This window comes from Sitodiplosis mosellana, unplaced genomic scaffold, assembly GCF_009176505.1.
Source record: "Sitodiplosis mosellana isolate CC-2019 unplaced genomic scaffold, AAFC_SMos_1.0 Smas_scaffold_1, whole genome shotgun sequence".
NCBI lineage: Eukaryota > Metazoa > Arthropoda > Insecta > Diptera > Cecidomyiidae > Sitodiplosis > Sitodiplosis mosellana.
Window position 1 is genome coordinate 169797 of NW_022595244.1, and position 23184 is coordinate 192980.

The 23184-nt window shown below is 35.8% G+C and overlaps 2 protein-coding genes across 2 annotated transcripts in view; one reads left to right on the plus strand and one right to left on the minus strand.

The window, feature by feature from the left end:
- Positions 1 to 556: 556 nt before the first annotated feature.
- The window catches only part of LOC129566190 (uncharacterized), a 47519-nt gene continuing 24891 nt past the window's right edge, over positions 557 to 23184 (plus strand). The window contains exon 1 of the mRNA XM_055441903.1: positions 557 to 725. The gene's annotated coding sequence lies outside the window, so the exon portion shown is untranslated. The remainder of the gene's footprint in view (positions 726 to 23184) is intronic.
- Positions 9018 to 12245, minus strand: LOC129566180 (sodium-coupled monocarboxylate transporter 2-like). The gene is made up of 9 exons (XM_055441892.1): positions 11708 to 12245; positions 11465 to 11624; positions 11184 to 11301; positions 11022 to 11119; positions 10809 to 10933; positions 10424 to 10746; positions 10054 to 10361; positions 9827 to 9978; positions 9018 to 9613 (listed from the first exon to the last, which is right to left on the minus strand). Exons 1-9 carry the CDS (start codon positions 11905 to 11907, stop codon positions 9280 to 9282), a joined length of 1818 nt encoding a protein of 605 aa, XP_055297867.1. The 5' UTR covers positions 11908 to 12245; the 3' UTR covers positions 9018 to 9279.

Here is a 23184-nt window from a genome sequence, read left to right on the forward strand (position 1 = left end):
AGCTGTTGGTCTGCCGAAAGTGGATGTCAGCTTCATTTGACAGGAAAAACAAATAGAAATGTTCCAAATCGGACATTTATGCACACGCATAAAAGTCGTAAAGGAAACTGAAACTCGCTAATTGGATATGAATTTTGAATTTGTCAGTCAAGGTCAAGTGAAATCTAAATGTTACTAGCAGCCCTAAAATCTGAGCAGTCAAGGTGCAAAAGTTTTTGTTGGCTTTTTCTGGAAGGTGTCAAGAAAAAAATTAAATTCCTCTTCGTTGTCGCAAGGTGACACTCTCAGCGAGTGACATTTTATTGAAATGTCTTTTCCACTTCACGAAAATCTAATCGAATTCTTTTTATTCGATTATGTTTGGCTTGCGTTCACAATGTGAAGTAAACAACGGGTGGGGGGAACAATGTTTATGCGATTTTAAAGCTCAAGGGCACACTTGTTTGTAAATATTTATGTATTTCATGACACGTTTTGTAATTCTTTCATACATTTTTTTTCTTCTTCTCCTTTTTGTATCACTTGCAGACATCATACTTGAAGACGGTTGTGTATCTGCGGCTTAGCGGAAATCGCTCTAATCACAACACGACGAACAACGAACAAAAAAAATTGTCGAAATAAAAAGACTCAACGAAGAAAAAAAAACTTCCCGACAAAAACGCACCGAAGGGAAAGGTATCGCGTGAAAAGTGGAGAATAGCAACATTGTCTCCGGCAAAACGGTATGTTCTGGTTATTTTTTTCCCTTATCACGTGTTGATGCTGACTCTTATGCGAAGCGAAGTGTTCACTGTTCGTATAAAAAATGAGTCATAAAATATACTGTGTCATTTGCGGAGTTTTGCAACCGTCGGATGTAAGTTATCACTTGAAATGGTAAATAAGCGCACGTCAAACTCCTATTAATCAGCTCATTTTTACGTCAGTACGGCAACGGAACATTTTAAATGACTTCAAATGGAGATAGCCATACATTCTCCGTTTCCCACCACCATAGAAAATCTGAATCGAAGTTTCGTTTGCAGAAAGAAACAGCTTCGAACTGACAATTTCGTTAGTTTTATTCACATTTTAAATTATTCATGGACACATGAATGTTTTGATTGTATCCATTCGTCACAAAGTCGATTGTTATACCAAACAACTGTAATAAAATGTTCAGGTCAACTATGGGAAAAGTTTGCTTTAATAACAAACGCGTTCATGCATAAACACAATTTGTAACAACTTGGAATCTTACATGCGAGATGAGTTATTTGTGAACAAATAATTATATTTGAACTATAATTCACCGCTTCTATTATTTTTCAACTGTTTAATTTGTTGTTGAAGAATTTAATTATGGTTACTTAAATCGATTTTCACTTCACTCGAACACTCCATTATCAAACACATTCAGTGTTTGGAAAAGTTGTTCGATAAATCAAATCAGTTTTTCAAATGAGCATTTTCCAAGCTCATTTTCTGGCACTGTTGACATATGGCTTGACATTCGGGACGAAAATCGATTTATAGTTAAATGATAAGGGCACACGGTTTCACCGATTATGATTGAACGAGAAGAAAAAATCAATTAAAAAGTTTTCAATCAACTATTTCAGAATCAATTTCAGTCGCATACGTGTATCCGCTATGAAATCGGTTCAACTCATTTGAGAGTGCCCTATCCGGGGAATGTATTCCCACCTTGCAATGGGTGTATCCCTCATGGCTACCGATAAAATTTACTCTTTATTAGTTACTCGTGACTGTTGTAATATATTGAACAATCAACAAAGGATTTTCGCTTGAACCACATGGAAAATAGCCAAATAGCTTACATTTTGCATGCGTATTTGTTATGTTTATTGTTTAAAATATTTCATAACTGTTGTGGTTGACCGCTACTCGATGCACAAAGAGATTTTCAAACAGGTAACCGTTTTAGAATACACTGCATTTATGTGCGCAATAATGTTCAATTGAATTTTTGAAAACCAAAGCCATTGAAATGTATTCGATTGAAGAGAATCAAATCTAGCATAGCGTTGTGGTTCTCCGTTAAAATTACTAGAGCTTCAGCGTGCTTGTGTCCTTAACATACCATAGTTGGAATTTGATGTAGACCGTAAAATCACAGGAGTAATTATGTTTAACCGTATGCACAGTATGCATTGCATAGAGTGTACACAGTCACATGCGATGCAAAAATGCAATACGGCACATCCAACATAGTATTTGTTCTGCCTCAATATTCGAAATCGAACGCAGATGGTATACCCACTAATTACAACGCACACGATCGATATGAAAGTATATTCATTTCCATCATGACAGTCGATGAGCAGCAAAACGTATTTGTATGGGAGATGTGCTCGCCAAATAAGGAAATGCCGGTTTGACCTGAAAATACTGAGTATTATTGCCAGCGTTTGGATTTCATTACACAGATTTATTTCTTGGGTTAGGCTAGTTAGTGGATTTCTTTCCGCCGAAAATTCTTTCGACAATAGGAAACTCACCATAATTTCTGCCTTAATTAACGAACTATTCATCTTACTTATGTCGATGAAGGAAGAAGCGCAAAAATGTTTGATTAACCAAAATGTAGCGCATTGAATTTGTATCGAGCTGATTTGTGGAATATCCATGAACAACATCCGAATCTCTTTCTAATTCAGTGAATTTCGATTGCATAAGAATTTGGGGGCAAAAAATTGTTACCGATATATCCCTTGAGTGAAATGAACGGAGGAAACGAGAATTTCATCGGCCGCATGAAAATGCTCAGCGCCTGATTTGTGGTCGTTAAATCGATTCAAGAATATACAGTTCGAATCGCATGAAAATAAATGTCGGTTTTTACAGTCTGAAACATTCACGTGAAATATTCGCTCTCTCTCTCTCTTAATCTCGCTTATACACTCGCTAGCATTGAGCAACGCATTTATATTAATTTTATGGGCAAAAGTAATATCTCGTTGTCGGTTTGGGGTGAAAAGCGAGCGATGGTAATTTATAACATGAAGTCAAATACAAATGAAAACGATGAAGCCGATGCGAATAGACAATGCCAGCTTAGACATTTACTTGGATGGCGCTGAAAATCAACCATGAACAGGCGGCAGGCAAGCTAGCATGTCCATACGATGTGTCAGTAGCATATCAAATGCCATTACAGTGTGATAGGCTTTGGTGATCGAAAGTTAATTTTATTGGGCCATTTTGTTTTCGGCGCCTTCGCAAATCACGTGCTCACAATGTGTCTTTTGTTTTATTCACTCGCTTAAAATATTGGATTTTCATGGACATAAATTTATCCGGAAATCTGTGTGTATGTGAAAATGTGGCAAAAATTCCGTTTCACTACGCTGCGCTTTGTGAAATAATTTATTGAAATGGATATAAGGTGGCCTATTTTCTGACTGTGCTATTTACACACAGTGGACGGACGAATGGCATCGATTTCCAACGACCAAAAACATATTTATCTTTGTAATTGATAACACACCCATGCAATCACGTCCAAACATGGGTTCAACAATAAAACTTAATATGACATCCGAAAAACATGGGCTTCCATGTTATTTTTAATGCTTAAATGCCTATGTCATCTAATGTACGATTCGTTCAGTTGGAATCAATTTTTTTGACACGAGCCAAATGGGTTATTGACATTTATTGATATTGAGCTCTTATAATAACAGCTGGTTGAGCATGGTTCTTATTGGAAAATAGTCAGGTAGTAATGGCTATTCATTGAAAAAGTTTTTCATTTACTGTTGCCATCATGAGTAGCATTCAGAAAGAGAAATGCATTTTATCCATATGATTTTATCCGAAGCTTCGGAAGTGAATCTAGGAAAATCGCTTTTTTCCACCATGAAATGTGTTGAATCATGGGAACAAAAACCTTCTATCTAAGACCAAAGCTAATTTAAACTTCATGAAAAAGATTGTAGTAGTAAGAATGCCTATGTATTCAAAAACAATGTAATAATCGACCGTCGCACACCTGCATGCGAAGCTCGCATGCAGAACTGTGCGCACGGCGATTGAAAATTAGCCAAAAGAGAGACCGTACGCCTGCGTATGCGGAAGCATACACGAAGCGTTCGGTCAGGCTGACAATTATACAATTATCAATCAATAAAATTCATAATTAGTCTTATTCTGACAATAAACCGATTCGTTTCCACTAAAAGATGCATGTATGTCAAACTAGAAAAAAAGATTATACACCAACGACTGACTCATTGTAAATTCCAGCGAAGTTCGTAACAAAAACATTTCAATGATATCATCGCGAAAATATTGTCTAGAATTTGGTTAAAGCGAGGGGCAAATCACTCAAAATAGTAATTCCAAAATTTGACAGTAATTGCACGAGAAAAAAGTAATTGCGAAAGTAATTGTTGATCAGCAATTACTACATTTTTCTTGCAATTACCAATGCAATAACTTCTTTTTAATGCAATTACTTTTGAGTGATCTGTCCCTCGGGTTGAAGTTTAATTTTGTTCTTTTATTGTTGAATCATGACATATTTTCGTGTTTTAACGCTAAATAACTACAGATAATGTGATTGCATTACACACAATGCAAATGAGGGGAATGTAGTCGTGAATGTTGGTTCACTTTTTTCAACGACCCAGCCCAAATTACACAATCATCGTTTGCAAGGAATCTGATGAATGAAATTTCCGTTGTCGGAATGTTAATTTGCTTCAATTTGTGTATGCCCAATGTTATCCATGGCTTGCCATACGCGAGCACAGTAAAATGCGTTGTTCCAAAAGAGCTGACGAATGAAATTCATCCAGTTTTCGGGTTTGATTACGACGTCTTTCTTTGATATATATTCGCTGTACAATTCATTTGAATTATAGTGCAGCATTTGTTTTCTTTTTTGGCATAGTTCAGTACTTGCTAGTAGCAAGTTGCCACACGCGTACCCATATGAACGGGATTGCATTTTCGAAAGAATTTCAGCCGAATGAATTCAACGAATGTTGGTCGTTGGCAATATTGCAATTGTGTGTAGGAGATTTTTTGCTTTAACTTATGCCATTAAAGCACCAATTTTCAAGTTGCAACGCAAAGAAGGAAGAAAGGAAAACTGTCTTTATGATGGAAATGAAGGCGAAAAATGCATAAAAAGTCCGCAGCAAAACTTTTCATTCGCAATGCATTTTACATTTCTTTACGCAAAAAAACAACTTGAACGAAATAGCATTTTAGCTTTTTCTTATTCGTTCGCTTCTCTTGATTATGATTCATAATTTAAATGTTAATTACTGTTTTCGAATGTGCTGAGGCTGTTTTTTCCATCTGGGTCCGCAGGTTGCCGTGATTATAATAAGCTATGCAATTCATTTGCATTTCGTTTCTTCGTTGAACTGGAAACAAAGCAGCCACAGAAAAAAAATTGGCCATCGCCCCAATTATCCAATCACTTCAATTATGGTGATTGCACTTGTCTTGCTTGATGCCACTGTCGCAAAATCATTTAAATTCAATCAACAACACACCCACACACACACACAGTACATGCAAGACATTTATTGGTGTTGGATTTTAATCGAATTTAATATGTGCTGACACTTCTGCACTTGCATTAAATTATCGTTTGCACTCAACGGGCCAAAGCCATAGCAATAATGCACATAACATTTTAAACACTGAGCTACTATCATTTATTCCAATCTTCTCGTGTTTCTAAAATCTCCTTTTACCTCTTTTTTTTTCTTCTTCTAGTAAACACATTTATGACACGTTTTCTACCACCCAACTCGGTTTGAATGGCAAAGTTTCTGATGCGCTGTGTGTGTGCATGGGAAAAGTTTCATGCATTTGCATGAATATTTGATTGGAAGCCGTGCTGAGGACACAAATTGTAAAAAGATGACTTGAGCGTTGAGACGTTGGGGTACCCCAACTAACAACAACGACCATGTATTCAGACCAAAGCTTCTTCTTTTTCTCTTTCGCTCTCTGCATCTCTATGCCCTTCTGATCTTACCTGAACTTCGTTGGATTTTCCCATTTTCTTGGAAGTGAAATAAATAATTCAATGGTTTTTGTGGTTTTTAAGGGTTTTGATTGTGAAAAATGTCCGTATTTTGCATTGAATGTTATCAATGGCATTGATATGTAAATGGCACACACTTTAGCGAGTGTGTGTCAGTAGCTCAATCGTAATTTTTCAATTGATGTGTGTGTATTTCTGTGGTAATGTGCTGTTGTAAAATTGTGGCAAAAATTGCGTAAAATGTAAAGCATTCGTTAGGCAAAAGGAAGTGGTTTTCCTCAAAGACGTTCAAGCATTATAAGTGCGCTACACACTCCTTTCTCCCCGAGGATTTGACAACAAAATGATGCTAAGTGCACGAATAAACCACATAAATAATACAGTCGACTGATATTGTTAGCTTGAATGGCGGATTTGTTGCCCCTTTTCAACGCACATTTTCTTTCCGTTTTGATTTTTCTTTGGTGGCTGTTGTGCGGTTGTTAAATCAAAGCGCCCATAAAAATACGAACAAGACTCCAGTCAAAATGCCATGTAAATTGGCAAATTCAACGAAGAAATTTCGTTTCTTTTATTTTTTTCTGTATAATAAACGTGTCGAGTTGCAATGTCGACATTTCAAATGTGAACGCATTTTGTTTTTTATTCGCTTTGTGCGAGGTGAAAGCACAACAACGATGGGGTGACAGTGTGCAAAACGATATGACGCAATCTGAAACGAATTGAGTCGAAACGTGATAACCGAAGGTGGCCTGTTTTTGGTGATCAATCGCGCGTAATAATTGGGTTTATGAATAAATCTCAATTTCCCTAACGTGCATTTCACTGATATAATTATTATCCGAGGCCTTGAAATAATACATCGTCGAAATTATTTGAGTCACAGATGATTGCGTGCGAATAGGGTGCGCTTCATGACCGGTACAACATCAAAAGATTCAAGACAAAATAAATAATTTTGGTTATTTGAACGATTCTTCGATTGGGACAAGATTCACGCACCATCGCCGTTGCAAAATTTGAATTCGGAATATAATTTCGTTGCTATTTATCTGTGCGTGCCTATTCCGGTCGAAAATTTTTGTCAATCGACGAACGAACGACACGCACTCTCATCATTGTACAACAACTCTAATGGCACACAATCGTAATGTGGTTAGATCATTCCATTTCATTTTTATTACATTGCTGTCTTTATTACGGTTCTTGATCTGTACATCTGCAATTGAGCATCAACACGGAGACGACGAGCGAGAAAAAAAATCCCAAATCGAATGGCTTCAATTTAATCGGTCTTGGAACATTTATATTTTTTTCTTCGGTCTCGTTTCGAATGGTTTCTATGGTTCACATACATACACGCACATTTCGATGGGGCTTTGTCTCGCGGCATACTCCAAACCGATAGAGATAAAAGCAAATTTGCTCAATGCTCAACAATGATTACAACTACAACAGGTCGTGGACAAAAAGGGAGACAAAAACAACATTTCTCCTTTGTTCACATAAATGACGGGACGAACGTGCGGTATCCCATCGAATGAAGCTTTATGTGATGCAAACCTATCATAGCTCGTCAGTCTTTGTGGAAATGTGAGCGCAAATATCGTTTTATCGCTTAACTGCGTACGCTTCATCCTCATCATTTGATTCCATTCACTTCTGTATCCTTTGGCCATTGGTTTGCAACGCGTGCTACTCGTTTTTGCTGCTCTTTATCCCTTTTTTCTTCGTTCGTGAAAGAAGCACACAGTGTGTGTATATTCTGGTACGGCACTGAATCTTACTGTGCTCAACTTTTCTTCCCTTAGATAAATGGTATTTTATTGGGAAATTGTTTTTTCGTTGTTCTTTGCGTTGAACAAGACGAAAAACAGAACAAAGTTGATTTCGTTGTCTTTTTTTCCCTCTTGATTGTGATATGCGCGTTCAAAATGGATGAAATGTTGTACGGACTATGTTGGCAAGCTGTTGTGGCTCATTAAAGTGGGTTCAAGGCAAGAATGATCAAAAACAAAACAAATGTTTACGGAAAAGTTCAAGCAATTTGAATGGAATACTAATTAATTCATATTGCTAAAAAGAGCTGTAAGTCATTGACATCTGTTCTAAGTCATTTGCGAAAAAAAAACCACCATCTCAGCACATTTCAAGCAACACAGCCACTTTTTAAAGCCTCCAACTGAAAATTATTGCTCATAGACATTTAGTTCCGTTTGGAAGACGAGGGAAATTTGCGCCATTCTTTGGATTCTTTTTTTTTGTGGCATTCCGTTAATCCGATCTAATTTATGGCGTTCGTTCATAAATTGCTGTCTAAAACAATTTTGCCGGATGTGTGTCGACCCACACACACACACATTTCCATGTAAATTTCGAAAATATTTTGAAACGAACGCATATTTCATTGCTGAATGAACACTTACCCAGTGCATTTAGGTGAATTATACTTTCAACGAGGAAATAAAATGCAGCCCCAAATCTTCTTTTGTCTAGCTAACGAGCGGCGTCAGTCACTTGCAAGGAAGCTTACACACTAGCAATTCACATAGGTGAATATTCGTTTGCTCAAGTAAGATCTCTCGTTTTTTGCACTTAGCATCCGTTTAATGCAGTCTTGACGAGAAGTACATTAAATATTAGCAAACATTTTTCTTGGAATTTTTAAATAAGCAGAATTTGAGCTGCAGAGAGATGGTTATCGATGGAATGGAGCACAAAGTCTTCTGTGAATGCTTGATAGTAGTGGTTTCATGTCGCATGCACTGCCATAACAAATGTGACTCTATAAATAGAGTGGCAAAGTACACCAAAAACGCACGAGCACAAGGCTGTAGCTAGTTTGCTGGTTACAAAATAGATAACTTAAAATTGTATCTCGCTATGATGACGGCCATATCTCAAATTTTATTCACGGAACGTGCCTGTTTACTTTTACGCTCACCATCATTATTGTTACAACTACTTTACATACAAACTTGGACAACTAAGTTAAAATGCAAACTTTTATATAAAAAAGAAAACACTTTATTCGAACGACGACATTGTTTAAAGGCATGCATTTATTCAACTCACGTTGTTGTTTCTCTCTTTTCCAAACGCACAGTCATTCATCCCCAATTTTCGATACATAGTGCAACGTTGTCAATGAAGAGTTTGATTTTATTTTTCTTTAAAATTTCTTCCTTTTTCTCCATTCTATACTAGCTTAATGAACGGCTTCTCGGTGAATTGATATCCCGCGATGAATTTACCATTTTCAAATATTAGTTTAATTTAACTTCGCTATTCTCTATAAAAGTCCATTTAGTTTCAAGGGATGGCTTGAGCATTTTCTTTTCATTTTCGCTTTGATGCCCTGTGCTCCCTTTATTTCCCCTTTTCAATTGAATATGCCGATACTTTTTTGGCACAAGTTTTTGAGCGCATGGCGAAAGCAACAGAACATTTAACTTGGTTAGATCTTGCCCGCCAGTCAAATGGGAAATTATGATGGCTGGAACGCACATAAGAATCACTCCGATCAGTGGATACCATTGAAATGCTATTTTATGTAATGCAAAACCTTCATCTGGTTCCGATGGGAAGGTTTTTGGTGGGCTACAATGGGAAAAAAGTGAAAAGTTCATTTCTGAATTCATGAGAAAAAGTGGCTCAAAACATGATATCTTGTGGAAAGGAATACACGGAATGTTTCTATTGAAACATGAAGAATACAAAATAAAACCATTCTTCTTTCCCATTAAATGAGTGGAACAAACAAGTTATATTCTGAAAATTGCTTTGAACAAAGTATACAAAACAAAAACTTACGCTTGAAATTGTCCTATTGTTTCGTTGTTGCATCCATCAATGGATGTTGGTAGTACATCGTAGCGGAATTGTCCTTTCGAAATGTTATAGTGGGTGTTGATGATTATGAAACATATTGAAGCCATGCTTATGAGCATCCCAGATAAAATCCCCTTTCAAAAAAAATTGCAAACAATGGCTTTTATAAATAAATGACTCGAAAAGCATTCAAAACAAAAAATATACACCTGTTTGTTTGCCCATGGATACAGCATACCGAGTGAAAATGATCCCACAATGGCACCCGTTCCGGTGCCAACAATTGTCACGACCATTTGAAATACCGACTGAAAATGTTCAATGATAAAACCACTTAACGCACAAAACAGTCCAATCATCATAATTATCACTCGCATTGTGAGATTCGCGTTTCCGTCGGTATGGGCGAACCATTTTCGTGGACGAATATAATCATTGTAAAATATGCCGGATAATGAATGCAACGATGCGGAGACCGTGCTCAATGAAGCGGAAAATACACATGAAATGAAAACACCTGAAATAGAATTAAATTATTGTGAGAATATTTGAAAAGGGAAATGATTTAAATGGTTGTACCTGACATGCCGGGAATGTGCCCGGTTACATCTTGGACGAAACGAGAGGTGAGTTTGTCTGGTTTTGAAACAATTCCGGCTTTCACGGGATCACATAAGTAGTAGTAGGCATACATGATAATTCCATTTGCACACGTTGATAGCATAATGACAGTCACACCGATAACTAAATAGATCATTGATTTCTGAGCGGTTCTTAGTGTTGTGCACGAGGTGAGGCGTTGCACATTGCTTTGTGTAAATGCCGAATGGCAAATCCAAATGAAAAATAAGCTGCTCGTGGTATTCCAAAATGTTGTCCGTGTCACCAAATCCAATGTAAAACTGTTGGAAAATTATTTGTATTCATAACTTGTGCCACAAATGATTGGATTTCTTTCATATACTCTGGTGAATAAACACGACTGCCGTTGACTGCACGGTTCCATACTTCTTCTACACCACCAACATCCATAATTCCATAGAATGCGATAATTAAAACCGAACCAAGCATCACGGCTGCTTGCAGCACCTACAATTTTTTAAAACAATTAATTCTCTGAAGTTGAAATTTCCACTCGAAATAAAATTTTATGTGGATCTTCCTCTGAATCACTCACATCTGTCCAAACCACCGCTTGAATTCCACCCAACATGGTATAAACTATGCAAACACATGAAACAATCGAGTTCACCACATGGATGTTATGCTTTGTCACTACGAAGATAAAAATAGCACATCAAAATTGAATTTATTCAAAAGTTCTTTCTAAGGAACTCACCTTCAACAAACGATAGTGACGGAATGTACATGACAACGGGCAGGTAGAAAATTTGCGACACTATAAATATAATCGTGACAAAACGCCGAATCGTTCTACCGAACCGCATTTCCAGATACTAAAATAGAAAATATCATTTGTATGAAAGTACTTTTTTTGTATACTGGGACACGTCGGGATACGTGCTCACATACGCACAGAACTAGTTCCTTTTATTAGAATAAGTTCACAGTTTATGACGTCATCAAGACAGTAAAATGGAATGAAAAAAAAATACTTACAACGTAGCAATTGTCAATGCAATTTCGATAGTAAACTGGCAGCACCAAATAGTTAGTTGCGGCAGAAACCAAAGCAGTCGATGGGATAATTAGCATATAATGCCAGCCAAAGCTGTACACTTCAGCTGGGACGGAAATAATTGAAAACGCTGATATTTGGCTGGAATATTTGAATAAAATGGAACATTGCAGTGCAACACTCATGCAGAGAATTTCACATTTAAATAAGAGTTTCATTGATACCTTGCTACTAAAGAGATGCCAATGGGTAACGACTTCATATTGTGACCGCCAGCCAAGTAATCTTCATTAGTTTTCAGTTTGTCGCTGAAGAATGCGAAATAAATGCCAATCAACACCGAAAATGACAATATGATTGTAAACACAGTGTAATCGATTCCCGTAAATGTGGCGACCTCAGAAATGGTATCGCTGACATTCATTTTGATCGAATTTTCTGAATATTCGTTATGATCCAACCAACACTTTTCCGATCGATTTTGCTACTTTTGGAAACGGATGTGCGCACAACAAGAAGTAAAGTACAAATGTTCGAAGGAACAGAACGTTTTGGGTGTTTAATCAATAAAAGCCGACGGACAACTGAAATAAAATGCATGAAATGGCCTCACGAAAATTTAAATTGTCAACATTTCAATCGGCACGATTTTGACAATTGCGGAGTTTGCAAATAAAATCAATTACTGCTTTTTGAGGATACGACACATTCGAAATGTTGCGGCATTTGTTCTCACGAATGTGTACATTTATGAGTAAGCCCGTAAGCCGAAAGCGTGCAAATCGTTTTTATAGACAAACTATTCTGATATTTGAATAAACTTGGCCAGTTGAAATTACAACGTAATCGCAAACGGAGTCGTACAATAATAGCAAGTTCAAAAACCTGCAAACGTTGCAAAAATCGCAACGAGCCACCATAATCGTTGCTTAGATTTGTAGGCCCCTACACAATTTGTATAATATAGAATTATGTCAACCACGTGTAATGCTAGCACGTGTAGTTCATTGGAGTAGCGGCAAAAAGTTCAGAAATCAGGTTTCGAAACATTTTCTTTCTGTAAAAAAAAGAGGTAATGCAAATAAAACCGATTCGCTCATAAAATATGGGCAGACAAAAAAAACGCTTACCACAAATTGCAAGCGTCATTTAGAATGGAGCTCACACTGGAATACCAGCCGTTTACGTAGTTGATATTTGTTTATTTTTGAAACATTTGTTGTGGGCTTACCTTCGATCTTGCAAATAAAACATGGCTGGTTTCATTTGAATAATGCATTTGAGTGGGAAGAAACGGTGCTCCATTCGTATTGGGGAAATTTCCACGCAATAAATAGAATGAAACTAAAATGAGTTTGCCAATAATAGCGTCTACGTGGTAGATGTTTGTGTTTTACAATTATCACGTGTCTTTTTGGATTGCTTGGAGCGAACGTCAAACGTAATATTGATTGCTGTGAAAATAGATGCTAATTTTAATTGGCTCATAGTTTAAAAAAAACCAAGGGTGATTAAAAATACATGAGACTGCGTCCAGTTTTGGAAGAGAAGGATGAAAGACACAAATATTTCCATTTTTTTTTTCATTTTTACCGCGCTGTATGTCTGGAAATTTCAGTTGGAAACAAATTAGCCCTTTTGAATTCCATACATAATTCATAAGTTTTATTTATGGTTACTTATATGATGTGACACCGCTTGCAGCAGATGTACACATCAAAAGTGGAACCCCATCAATAATAAAATCATATTTCGATTCATAAAAATACTTGCATAGACTGCTATATTTGGAATACACCACTATCAAAATTTTATTTCGCTTTTTTATCACTCACGCATTCGTTCCTGACTACAAATACCAAAAATCGAGCTACATATACGATGTAAATCACACTGGCACCAGGTTTCCCATCTTCACGCACATCAACTTTGTTTTTCATACATCACACCATGCACATACTCGCAATAGGTACGAACCTTTGGCTCTGCGCTGAGAATATTGGACGGAAAACATCTGTAGTCATTGGACGTGCGTTCACTTCGGCACACTTTTTCTACCTAAGAAAGAAAAGTTGGTAACCAGCACATCACGCTTTTTATCCATCAAAACCAACGCTCAACTTATCACGTTCAGGCTATTTATTTTCTTGACGAAAATTATAAATAAACGGCCAAATACCCGAATCTGTTTGAATAAATCAACTCACTTCACTACTTGCACTTGTGGACCAAAAGAATTTGCTATCATTGTCTATATTGAGCCAGTCTTCAAAATCATGGTTTCAGGCAATACACAGACAAATAAGCAATCTAGAGCTAAAAATTATTATGTTTTAAATCGTTGTGGCATAAAATTGTTGCTCCAATATTATGTTTGTTGAGCACTTGGTCGATGAGATTGAAATTAAAGTGCAAACTTGTTGATTATTTCAAGAAAAGTAACACCGTCAAACTGACACATTTTATGATTCTTTGATACATTTTGCAATTTATTGAAGTGCATTACTCTAAAATACGATTGCAAACCAACGTCGTACTCGAATTTATAAGCTTCTATAAATACAAGCATTTATTGCTTATTTGTAATGCTAATCTTGTGAATGCATTTCTGGTGTGAATATAGAGTGTTCTTTTGAGTACTCTCTTACATAAATCATTGCTGGGTTTTATAAATGAAAATAGCTGTATTCTTGTCTATAAAAGTTTTTGCGGATGACCCAATTTTTGCCGTACATACAAAGCAAAAACCGTAAAGCATATTTTCCCAAACTATTTTCCGTTGTCTCTATTTTCGCAATATGTTTTTTTGCACTCCATTTGAATTTTAATTTAAACTCACGCTGATTTGATATCAATTGATTTTGATGGAAAATCCCAATGTCACCGCCAATGGTCCTACAGTCATGGCATAAAATTGATGGCTTCAGACCATATGTAAATCGAATTCGTTGAATAATAAATTCATGGTAAATTCAATTTAAAATCAAATAGAATGCACGTGTGCACCTTATTCCCGCATGCTGGTTTATTATTATGATAAATACTGTTGCTTCAGCCCATAAAATATATATATGCAAATAAATGAAAAACAGCGCTGCTGTCGCCGAAATATACTTTATGCAAATTAAATGTAATCACGTGATGCATGACTGCAAGAATGGTTGGCAATTCCATGCGAATCAAATGAGTGGTCACTTCTTTTGGAATAACCAATTACAGCCAAATAAACAATGGACGATATGCATAAATATTGGTCAATTGTCGCCTGGTCGCAGCTCATCCGATGGCAATCTGTCATTGGTTTTTTGGGATCGTGTTTACATTTTGGCCAGAGTCAAACGTTGCATATGTTCGATTTTTATCAAACAAAATTAATATTGTTATAAATTATTATGATTTTGAATGACTGCATCGATTTTTAAAAGTTGCAATGTTTTGTTTTGCATAATATATGGTAATTTCTTTGTTAAATTGGGCACCAGAAACTTTGTATCGTGAAAAAAAGACCGATGTTGATCGATGGAACAAACAATTTTCGACTTTGAGCTCATGGAAATGATGTCGATTTTTGAACGAGTTTTAATGGACGAAAGATGTTTTTATTTCGTTTATATCAGCTTCTGTTGTGGTTTATGCTTCTGCTGCTTGGTGCAGTACACAATTTGCTGGCACAGCGAAACATGTTGTGCTCTTGTCTATCCTCAAGCAACAAACATATTGATCCAGGGATTATGAAAGAATGTGATGGTTATTATATGATGTGGAATGTCATGTATTGAAGAAAAGAGAAATCATATCTCTCCTGGAAGTTATTATATGTGTTTTATCAATTGAAACTCTGCATAAATGTCAATTGCAGATTAAACGCAAGTCATCAGTCAAAGCATCGTTCAATATTGCACTGGTGCTTATTAATTATTAAAATTTATTCAAAAAGCCGAAAATTGTTCAATTTCAACAGAAGTTCTCCTTGCTGCTCCAAACAAATCAATACATTTGTTGAATTGTATTCGCATTTCGGTCATGTAATGAATGTATAATTTCAACGTGTGCAAGTGTGCATGTTTCGAATATGATACACGAGAATTTAATCAATAATAAGCAATTCGCATCTTTGGAAATCCTGTGGTGAATTTCAGATTCATCTTCAACGTGAAGAGGAAATATGGAAATAATAGTTTTTGACCGAATTGATTTTGGTTGGTCCAGAGCCGTAGTAACGAGGGCGCGAAAGGGCGCTGAGCGCTCTTCGATGATTTACGAGCGCCTTTCCCAATTTGTAGAATGCTTCAAAAAATTCAGAAAATATACGTTCAGAAATATTTCTCCATTTGTTACAAAGTTTTGACATTAAAAGGAAAAATATTATTTGAAAGAAGATGACAATAATGCCAATCGAATCTTTGTATTATTCATATTACAATTAAAATTGATTGAAGCCAACTTAAAGAAACGATGGCAATTATTATAAATGAATGTTCGGTTCGTTTAAATCGATTGAAGTATTGTCGCGCCATTAGCGTAATTAATTAATTTGTATATAATGTAAAAAAGAAATACCAGAAATATCGGAAAAAATGTGTTTTGTCTATGGTCTATGCGCAATAAATATTTGGTTTTGAATAGGATATATGAACCATTGCGACAAACAAATTCCCTCCGAATATTTTAGTTTTAAAGTGCATCATAAATTTTTTTTCATATGGAGTTGTTGTCGTAAACTCTATATAAAAAGAATTTCATGTTGCACTTTGAAATTAAAATATTCGGAGGGAATTTGTTTGTCTGCAATGGTTCATATATGCCCAAAAGAAATCAATCAATTTACTCTACTCTAAAATAATGCCAAGTTTAAGTAGTTCAATTTATTCTACACTGTTTAGACGCCCGCCAAGTTAAAAATATACTGAAGATTCGGCGTAATTTCGGTGTGGAATAAATTAAGTTCAATACTATTTGTAATACAAATATATGTATTTAACTTAAGTTAAATTACTCCGAAGCTACACCGTTTGTCCAGTATATTTTTAACTTGACATATAGATGGTGCTGCATATTGATAATAATTCAAGTTCAAGTTATTCAATTTATTCCACATCGAAGTTACGCCAAATCTTCAGGATATTTTTAACTTGGCGAGCGTCTAAACAGTGTAGAATAAATTGAACTACTTAAACTTGGCATCATTTTAGCGTAGAGTAATTTGATTGGTTTCTCTTGGGTGGTTATCCTCATATTATACTAAAACGGTTTGGCCTCAAATACTCCAATGAAATATAAGCTACAAGATAATTCTAGGATGAAAATACTATAAAATAAGCTGTTTTATGCGGTTTGATTTTGTTTTGCCTCCATACATCCGTTTATGAATAAAAATGCAACAAAAATGAATGGTAAGTTGTTTTAGTTTTCATAAGTGTTCTTATTGCGAGCGCCCATGATTATTTTTTCAGCGCCCCCGGACGTTCCGAGCTGACTACGGCCTTGGGTTAGTCAGCTTTTGGTAATTCACTGTGCCGTGCGAAAAGTTTTGATAACATTCAACTACAACTTCATCCATATATCGGAATTCATGGGATTAGGAAGAGACATTTTAATAATTATTTTCGACATCGAACTAGAATTTGGCTGAGAAACAATTGCAATTTATCACAATGAAATCGATACGTCCATCTTCATTTCATTGAAACAATGGCATATCAAGTGACAAGCGGATTGAATGGGAATGTGAACGTTTCATGCAGCAAACAATTTCTCCAAAATAAGTGCGATAATGAAACTATTGCATTCGAGATAAACTTCATGGAAAATTAATCCAAAGCCTTCGATTGTATTGTTGAATATGCAGAAAATCACGATAATTCCATAGGAAATTCATTATAATACTTACATGTGTAAGTGGAACCATCTGTATTAGGGCTTCAAAACCCATTGTTCAAATTCCGCTACGAAGAAGATAATGAAATTCCATCAGCAATAGTCAACAGTGTGTAAATGGCATTGTATTGATAAGTGCACTATGCGTATGCCCTTTCATACTATGAAAGTGACTCAAGTGAAATTCAATCCATTCGGTATTCAATTTCATTCATCAAATTAAGCCACTCAAAATCAAGCTTGTAATTTTGAACATTTCAATATGTTTTGAATTTGATTTCTCATCAAAATGTATTTGATTCACATTTCTTCATTCTTCAAAAGCTAGTGATGCAGTAAGGGCCAGTAGCCAATTCAATTCATTGACCAATACCGCTCTATTTAACAGGATTGTATTCAGACGAAACATGTGAAAGCTGACAATCTGATCAAGTGTTTTTATGTGTAAAGTAAATTGCAATTTCTTTGTTCTGCTGTACAAATCGCTCGTAAACAACTGTCAGGCGTTACGAAAAAAAAGAGGAAAAACTTCAGGCATACAACAAGTTTTTGTTTTTGTTGACTGTGTTTCGATCGAAACAAAGTAAGCGAAGCGAAGCGCGAACGAACGAACTTTTCCAGCATATTTGAATGATGGTGCCTTCATGCGATTTCAATTGGCTATGAAATTTGAGAAAATGAGCGATTTTTTTGTAGCAATTTTCTTTCACTTGTATTCGTAAAATTTCTTTTAGCATCGAAGCATGACTGCTGAATTTCGACGTAAAACAACTGATCCTTGATCGCTGTACAAAATAGGGTAACAGATGCACGGTTTTTGCATGCAAAAACACTTAATGGGCACTTGAACTGAATGTGTTGGTACTGCGTCACAGCTAAGACTTTGCGCACGGCAACTGCAATGCATGAAAACAGTGGCATGTCAAAAGTTTTGACTTGAAACGCTCTGCCTACATCCGAAAAGTGTCAAACTTTCGCGTGGGGTTCAAAGTTGAAATCAAATGAATCTCTTTTCCATTCATTGGATTGAAACAACAAAGTAAAGGAGAGAATAGAAGAAGAAGAAGTAGAACACCTTAGGGAAAATATCAGAAAAACCCGGAACAGAAACAGATTGCTTTTGTTTAACATAAGTTAATGTAAAATTTGGCTAGGTTTCATTTTATACACGTTTTGCTGGTTTTTCTCCACATAACCATTCCCGTGCAAACATGTGAACTTCCAATAAAATGCTGAAAGTAAGTCGTACCTCAAAAAATATGTGTACGAGATGGAATATGATATTTTTGTGTAGGAAATCCAAATGAATGGTTAAATTACAGCGACAAAATCCAAGTCTCTGATTTCATTGGCTTTGAACAATTTTTAGCCCATTTAACTTGTATAATCTTATAATGTGCTTATGAATTTTGTAATAACATTTTGTTATCGGGTTCATAACTTGATACATTTGGAGCAAGCTGGAATTGGCACATCTTTGAAGTGACTTTTACCGAGTGGGTTTCATATGAATGAAAATACTACGACGCAAAACGATCAATCACACCAATTGTACAAACATACACACATTAATTGGCTGTATTATGCAAGAAATAATAAGTTCTGGTTTGTAGCAAAAATAGATAAATCGTCATAAAAACAGGAAGAAACAATGAAACATAAAAAGCCATCGACTGGGAACTATTTATTGTAGCGTGTAATTTATCAAAGAATCATTATTCAAATTTGCCGATGCTTTTTTTCGCTGTAACTCTTTATACTCTGCAACAATGTATTCCTGCGATGCGCCAGAGTGAGCGTCATTTATGCTAAGAGCACAATTTGAGTTGCCGTTTTTTTTTGTATTTGAAAAGTTGTTGACATCAATGACAAATTGTTTCCGCCAGTTTGAAACTGATTTATTGTGCTTTTTCTCCAAACTCAATTCATTTCATGCAGTTTAAAGAGACGGAACGAATGAAAAAGCGGTCGTTATTTCAATTAATCTTGGGCTTGAAGTGCAAATCTTCTCATTTTCACGTCCCATTCAAACGTGTTGAATATAATTAGTTGCGTCGATTTGCGGCAATCGAAACGGTACAGTGAAAGTGATTAGCGAAGAGTTTTGAAGTGTTTAATTGAATGTCCGAGAATGAAAACGCAACTTCTATTCACAACACATATAAGTGAAACAAAACATAAAAAATTTATTGAAATGAAACAACACAATCGAATTTTTTTCAAAGTGTAACAACAAAAAAGATTTTTTTAAAGTGTAACATCGGTATGTTGTTACACTTACTACATACCGATGTTACGCTTTAAAAAAATCTTTTTTGTTGTTACACTTTGAAAAAATGCGATTGTGTTGTTTCATTTCAATAAATTTTTTATTTTTGTTTCACTTATATGTGTTGTGAATAGAAGTTGCGTTTTCATTCTCGCACATTCAATTATTCATCAAGAAATGGAGGTTAATGCGCATTTTCCCTGTTTCGGTGCTGCTATGGAATTCGCGAAACTTTTCTAATTATTTCCGTAAATAATGCTGATGTCTTTCTCCTTTGTGCAATTGACAGACGGTATCTTCATTTCGGTGGGAATCCATTTGAAACTCCTTAGAACATATTTCAATGTATGTTTAAACGACATGTGGTGTGAATTTGCGAATATGTTTACCACACTTTAATCGAAATGTCTTCACTCGAAAATGATGCTTAAAATGGGACAACCATTTGAAACACCAGGAAATGTGTGGATAAAATAAACGGCATAAATGAATTTGTGCAGTGCCACTAAACGATAAAATGAGTTGAGCCATCATTTTGGATAGTTTCACTGCTTTTTTCCTCTTCGTCTCAAGTATTTTTATTATCCACAACCGATAAAAATAATCATTCGGAAGAAGCGTAAACTACATCCATTGTTGGAGTGCAATTTTCGCCAATAGCAAATGAGACTCTATCTAGCACCTAACATTTCATCGTAATGTCGTGAGCGCCGAGTACAAATTATGTGGCCATACAATGTATCTATGTGTGAATCGATCGAAATGCCCCAGCCATATCATACTTATGCGACGCTTGGCCACACAGTTTGTTGCAGTATATGGCTTAATGTCCCTTTTTCCTGCACATATCATCATCGCACGCTCGATTGTATTTAAATGGTTATTGCCGGGGAGAGAAATTTTATGAAGAAATCCGCCGAATATAATGGAATTCTTTATGAGGTATCATCAAACGCGCGACTACGATTGAATCATAAAGACAGTCGAAGTGAGCGTGGAGGCTGAACGGCATCCGAATCCATCGCCTTTTTTTTCATTTTGGAACACATTTCCCAGAGTGAAACTATTTAATGGCTGGAGCAAAAATGAGCATAAAAAATGGCCCAAGTCATTCAATTTCCATAATAATTTCTTCCTTTGCTCTTCGTTTTCACATTGCAATTTATTTTTTTGGTTATGCAAAAGATTTGGTTTCTTGTACGAATGAAAGAGAAAAAGAAGACGATTTTGTTCACGTTACATACCATGTACAACCACCGAAAAAAAGTATCTTGAACAAGCACTTAATATGCGCCAGTCAATGTAATAACAATGAAAAAAATGGCGATGGACTGAAAACAGGTTCGCATTTTTCCGCTCATTTTGCCACGACCACTTTCGGAACAAAAACCCGATAAGAATTCAATTTGAAAATGGGAGCAATGCGGAAAGAGCACGGAAAAAAAATTGTGTATGTGTAACGTAGAACATAATTTACGTTGGTCTATTGCATACTTAAAGAGTTGAAGAAGAGGAGCCAACAACAAAAAGGGAAGAGAAGAGAAACGGAAATGAGACGAGGAAAACCGAATACCACAAAACTCGATAATGTTATTTGAGCAAGTAGTCGTTTCAACTAGAGCAGATGAAAAACCACTGAAACTCAATTAAGTTTGTTGACGTTCATTTAATTTCTTTGCCTCTGACCCGTCTGCTGCTCATTGCATTCAAAATGTGAACGTAACAAATGTTCTGTTAAAAAAGATGGAACATGGACAGAACGAAGAACCGACAGGGAGAGGGTGAAAAATTCGAGGGTATTTGTTAAAGTCGTGGCTAATTTGAATATGCTTTGCAAATATTTAAATTGACCTTTTTTTCACCGCAAGTTTTTGGTAATGCGTTCAACCATACAGAAAAAATAACCATTTCGGCATAATTCATTCTTCGATAGCACCATTTACTCTCATTAAACGTCGGTTTTGTGGTTGATAAATGTTGATTTGTGCGGCAAATTATTCATTGCTTCGTATTTTATCAGGTAGGTAAGAGTCAAATTTGTTCAGCATTCAAATAGAATTCATTTTCGGTGTACAAGTTCAAAGATCATCAAACAAGCTCATTTCAATTGCATGCGTTCCGATGAATGTTTGATTATGTTTACGGTGTTTCGCTTATCCATGGATTTATACGTCATGTTTTGTGCCTGAAACAGTCATGGGTTTTGTTATACTTCAGTCGATCGAAGGCACGACCGAGAAATATTTGAATCTCATTTTCAACAAACATATTTGGAGGAATCATCACCTATCATAGTTCGAATTTCCCTATGATTTATGAAAATGAACGGTAGTAATGGTGTGCATACCTCGAAACAACTTTATTAATTTATCTTTGTTTAACATCTCTTGTGCCCAACACATTTGCAATCAATGTGCAGTGAGTGTGTTTTGTCTAATTTGCCTCTATCAAGTTCCATTCGAAGCTTTATTCAATTGTCAAAATGCAAAGTTCAACACATTTCGACGATTCGTTCCATAAATTCAATTTCGGTGTGGCTGCTCCAACTGAAATCTACTTTCAAACCTCATTTGCAGCTCAAGCACAACAGTTTTTCCAGCAATTTTAATCGAATCATTCAAGTATTGTGTGGTTTCGTCGGAAAATTTTCCAACTAAACATTGATAATACATGTTCCTGCTAACACGAGCTATGACGCAAATGCTCACGGCAGCAATTCGACATAATAACAAGATTCCGCTTCGACGTTAATGCTCTTTTGTTTTTCATTTCAATCGAAGTGGTTTGAATCAAACAGTCGACGAACATGTTCAAATACGTTTCATCGCTTTCAATCAATACCCATAACCGGTTGCTCTCATTTTCGCAATTTATAAAGTTGGATCCAAAAGTGATTTAATACTTGATCTGATTGTGTATGTTTCTATTTATTACATGACAAACCACAAAATAATGATGACTTTCAGAAAGAAAGGGTAAACTTTTATCTCATCTTACATCTTAGCCGTAACAAATGTTCGAGTATGACCAAAAGATCTATATAAATGCAAAGTACACAGAAAATCACAACAAAATTCTTATCATAAGTCAACAATTACCGGCAGAAGGCTAATACAACGATTAGATAGGCTATCGCAGTGTATATTGGAGGTGTGATAAATTGCAAACAAAATGTTTGAATCTTCATATAAACAAATAGTAAAATGTGCCGCAATTTCAGTTGTGATGAATTTTAGTTGATTAGATAGTAGATTCACTTTTGGAATGTTTAACCCTCAACTGCATAAGCCCGCCTTTTGGCGGGCATCATTTAAACACCTGTATAATGTGAATCGTACGGCGGATGACATTGCTTCAAGGGGAATTTTTATTTGTCAATGTTTTTTCTTTATTTTTGTCTTTGGCGTCATTTGTCTATGTCGTACGATTGGTGAGTTATAAACAAAAATGTGCACGAAAACGAAAATTTGACAAAATAAATTATGGATTAATTAATTATGATCCGAACATATGGAAAATTACCAGAAAAATATCGAAAATGATCAGAAGAATATT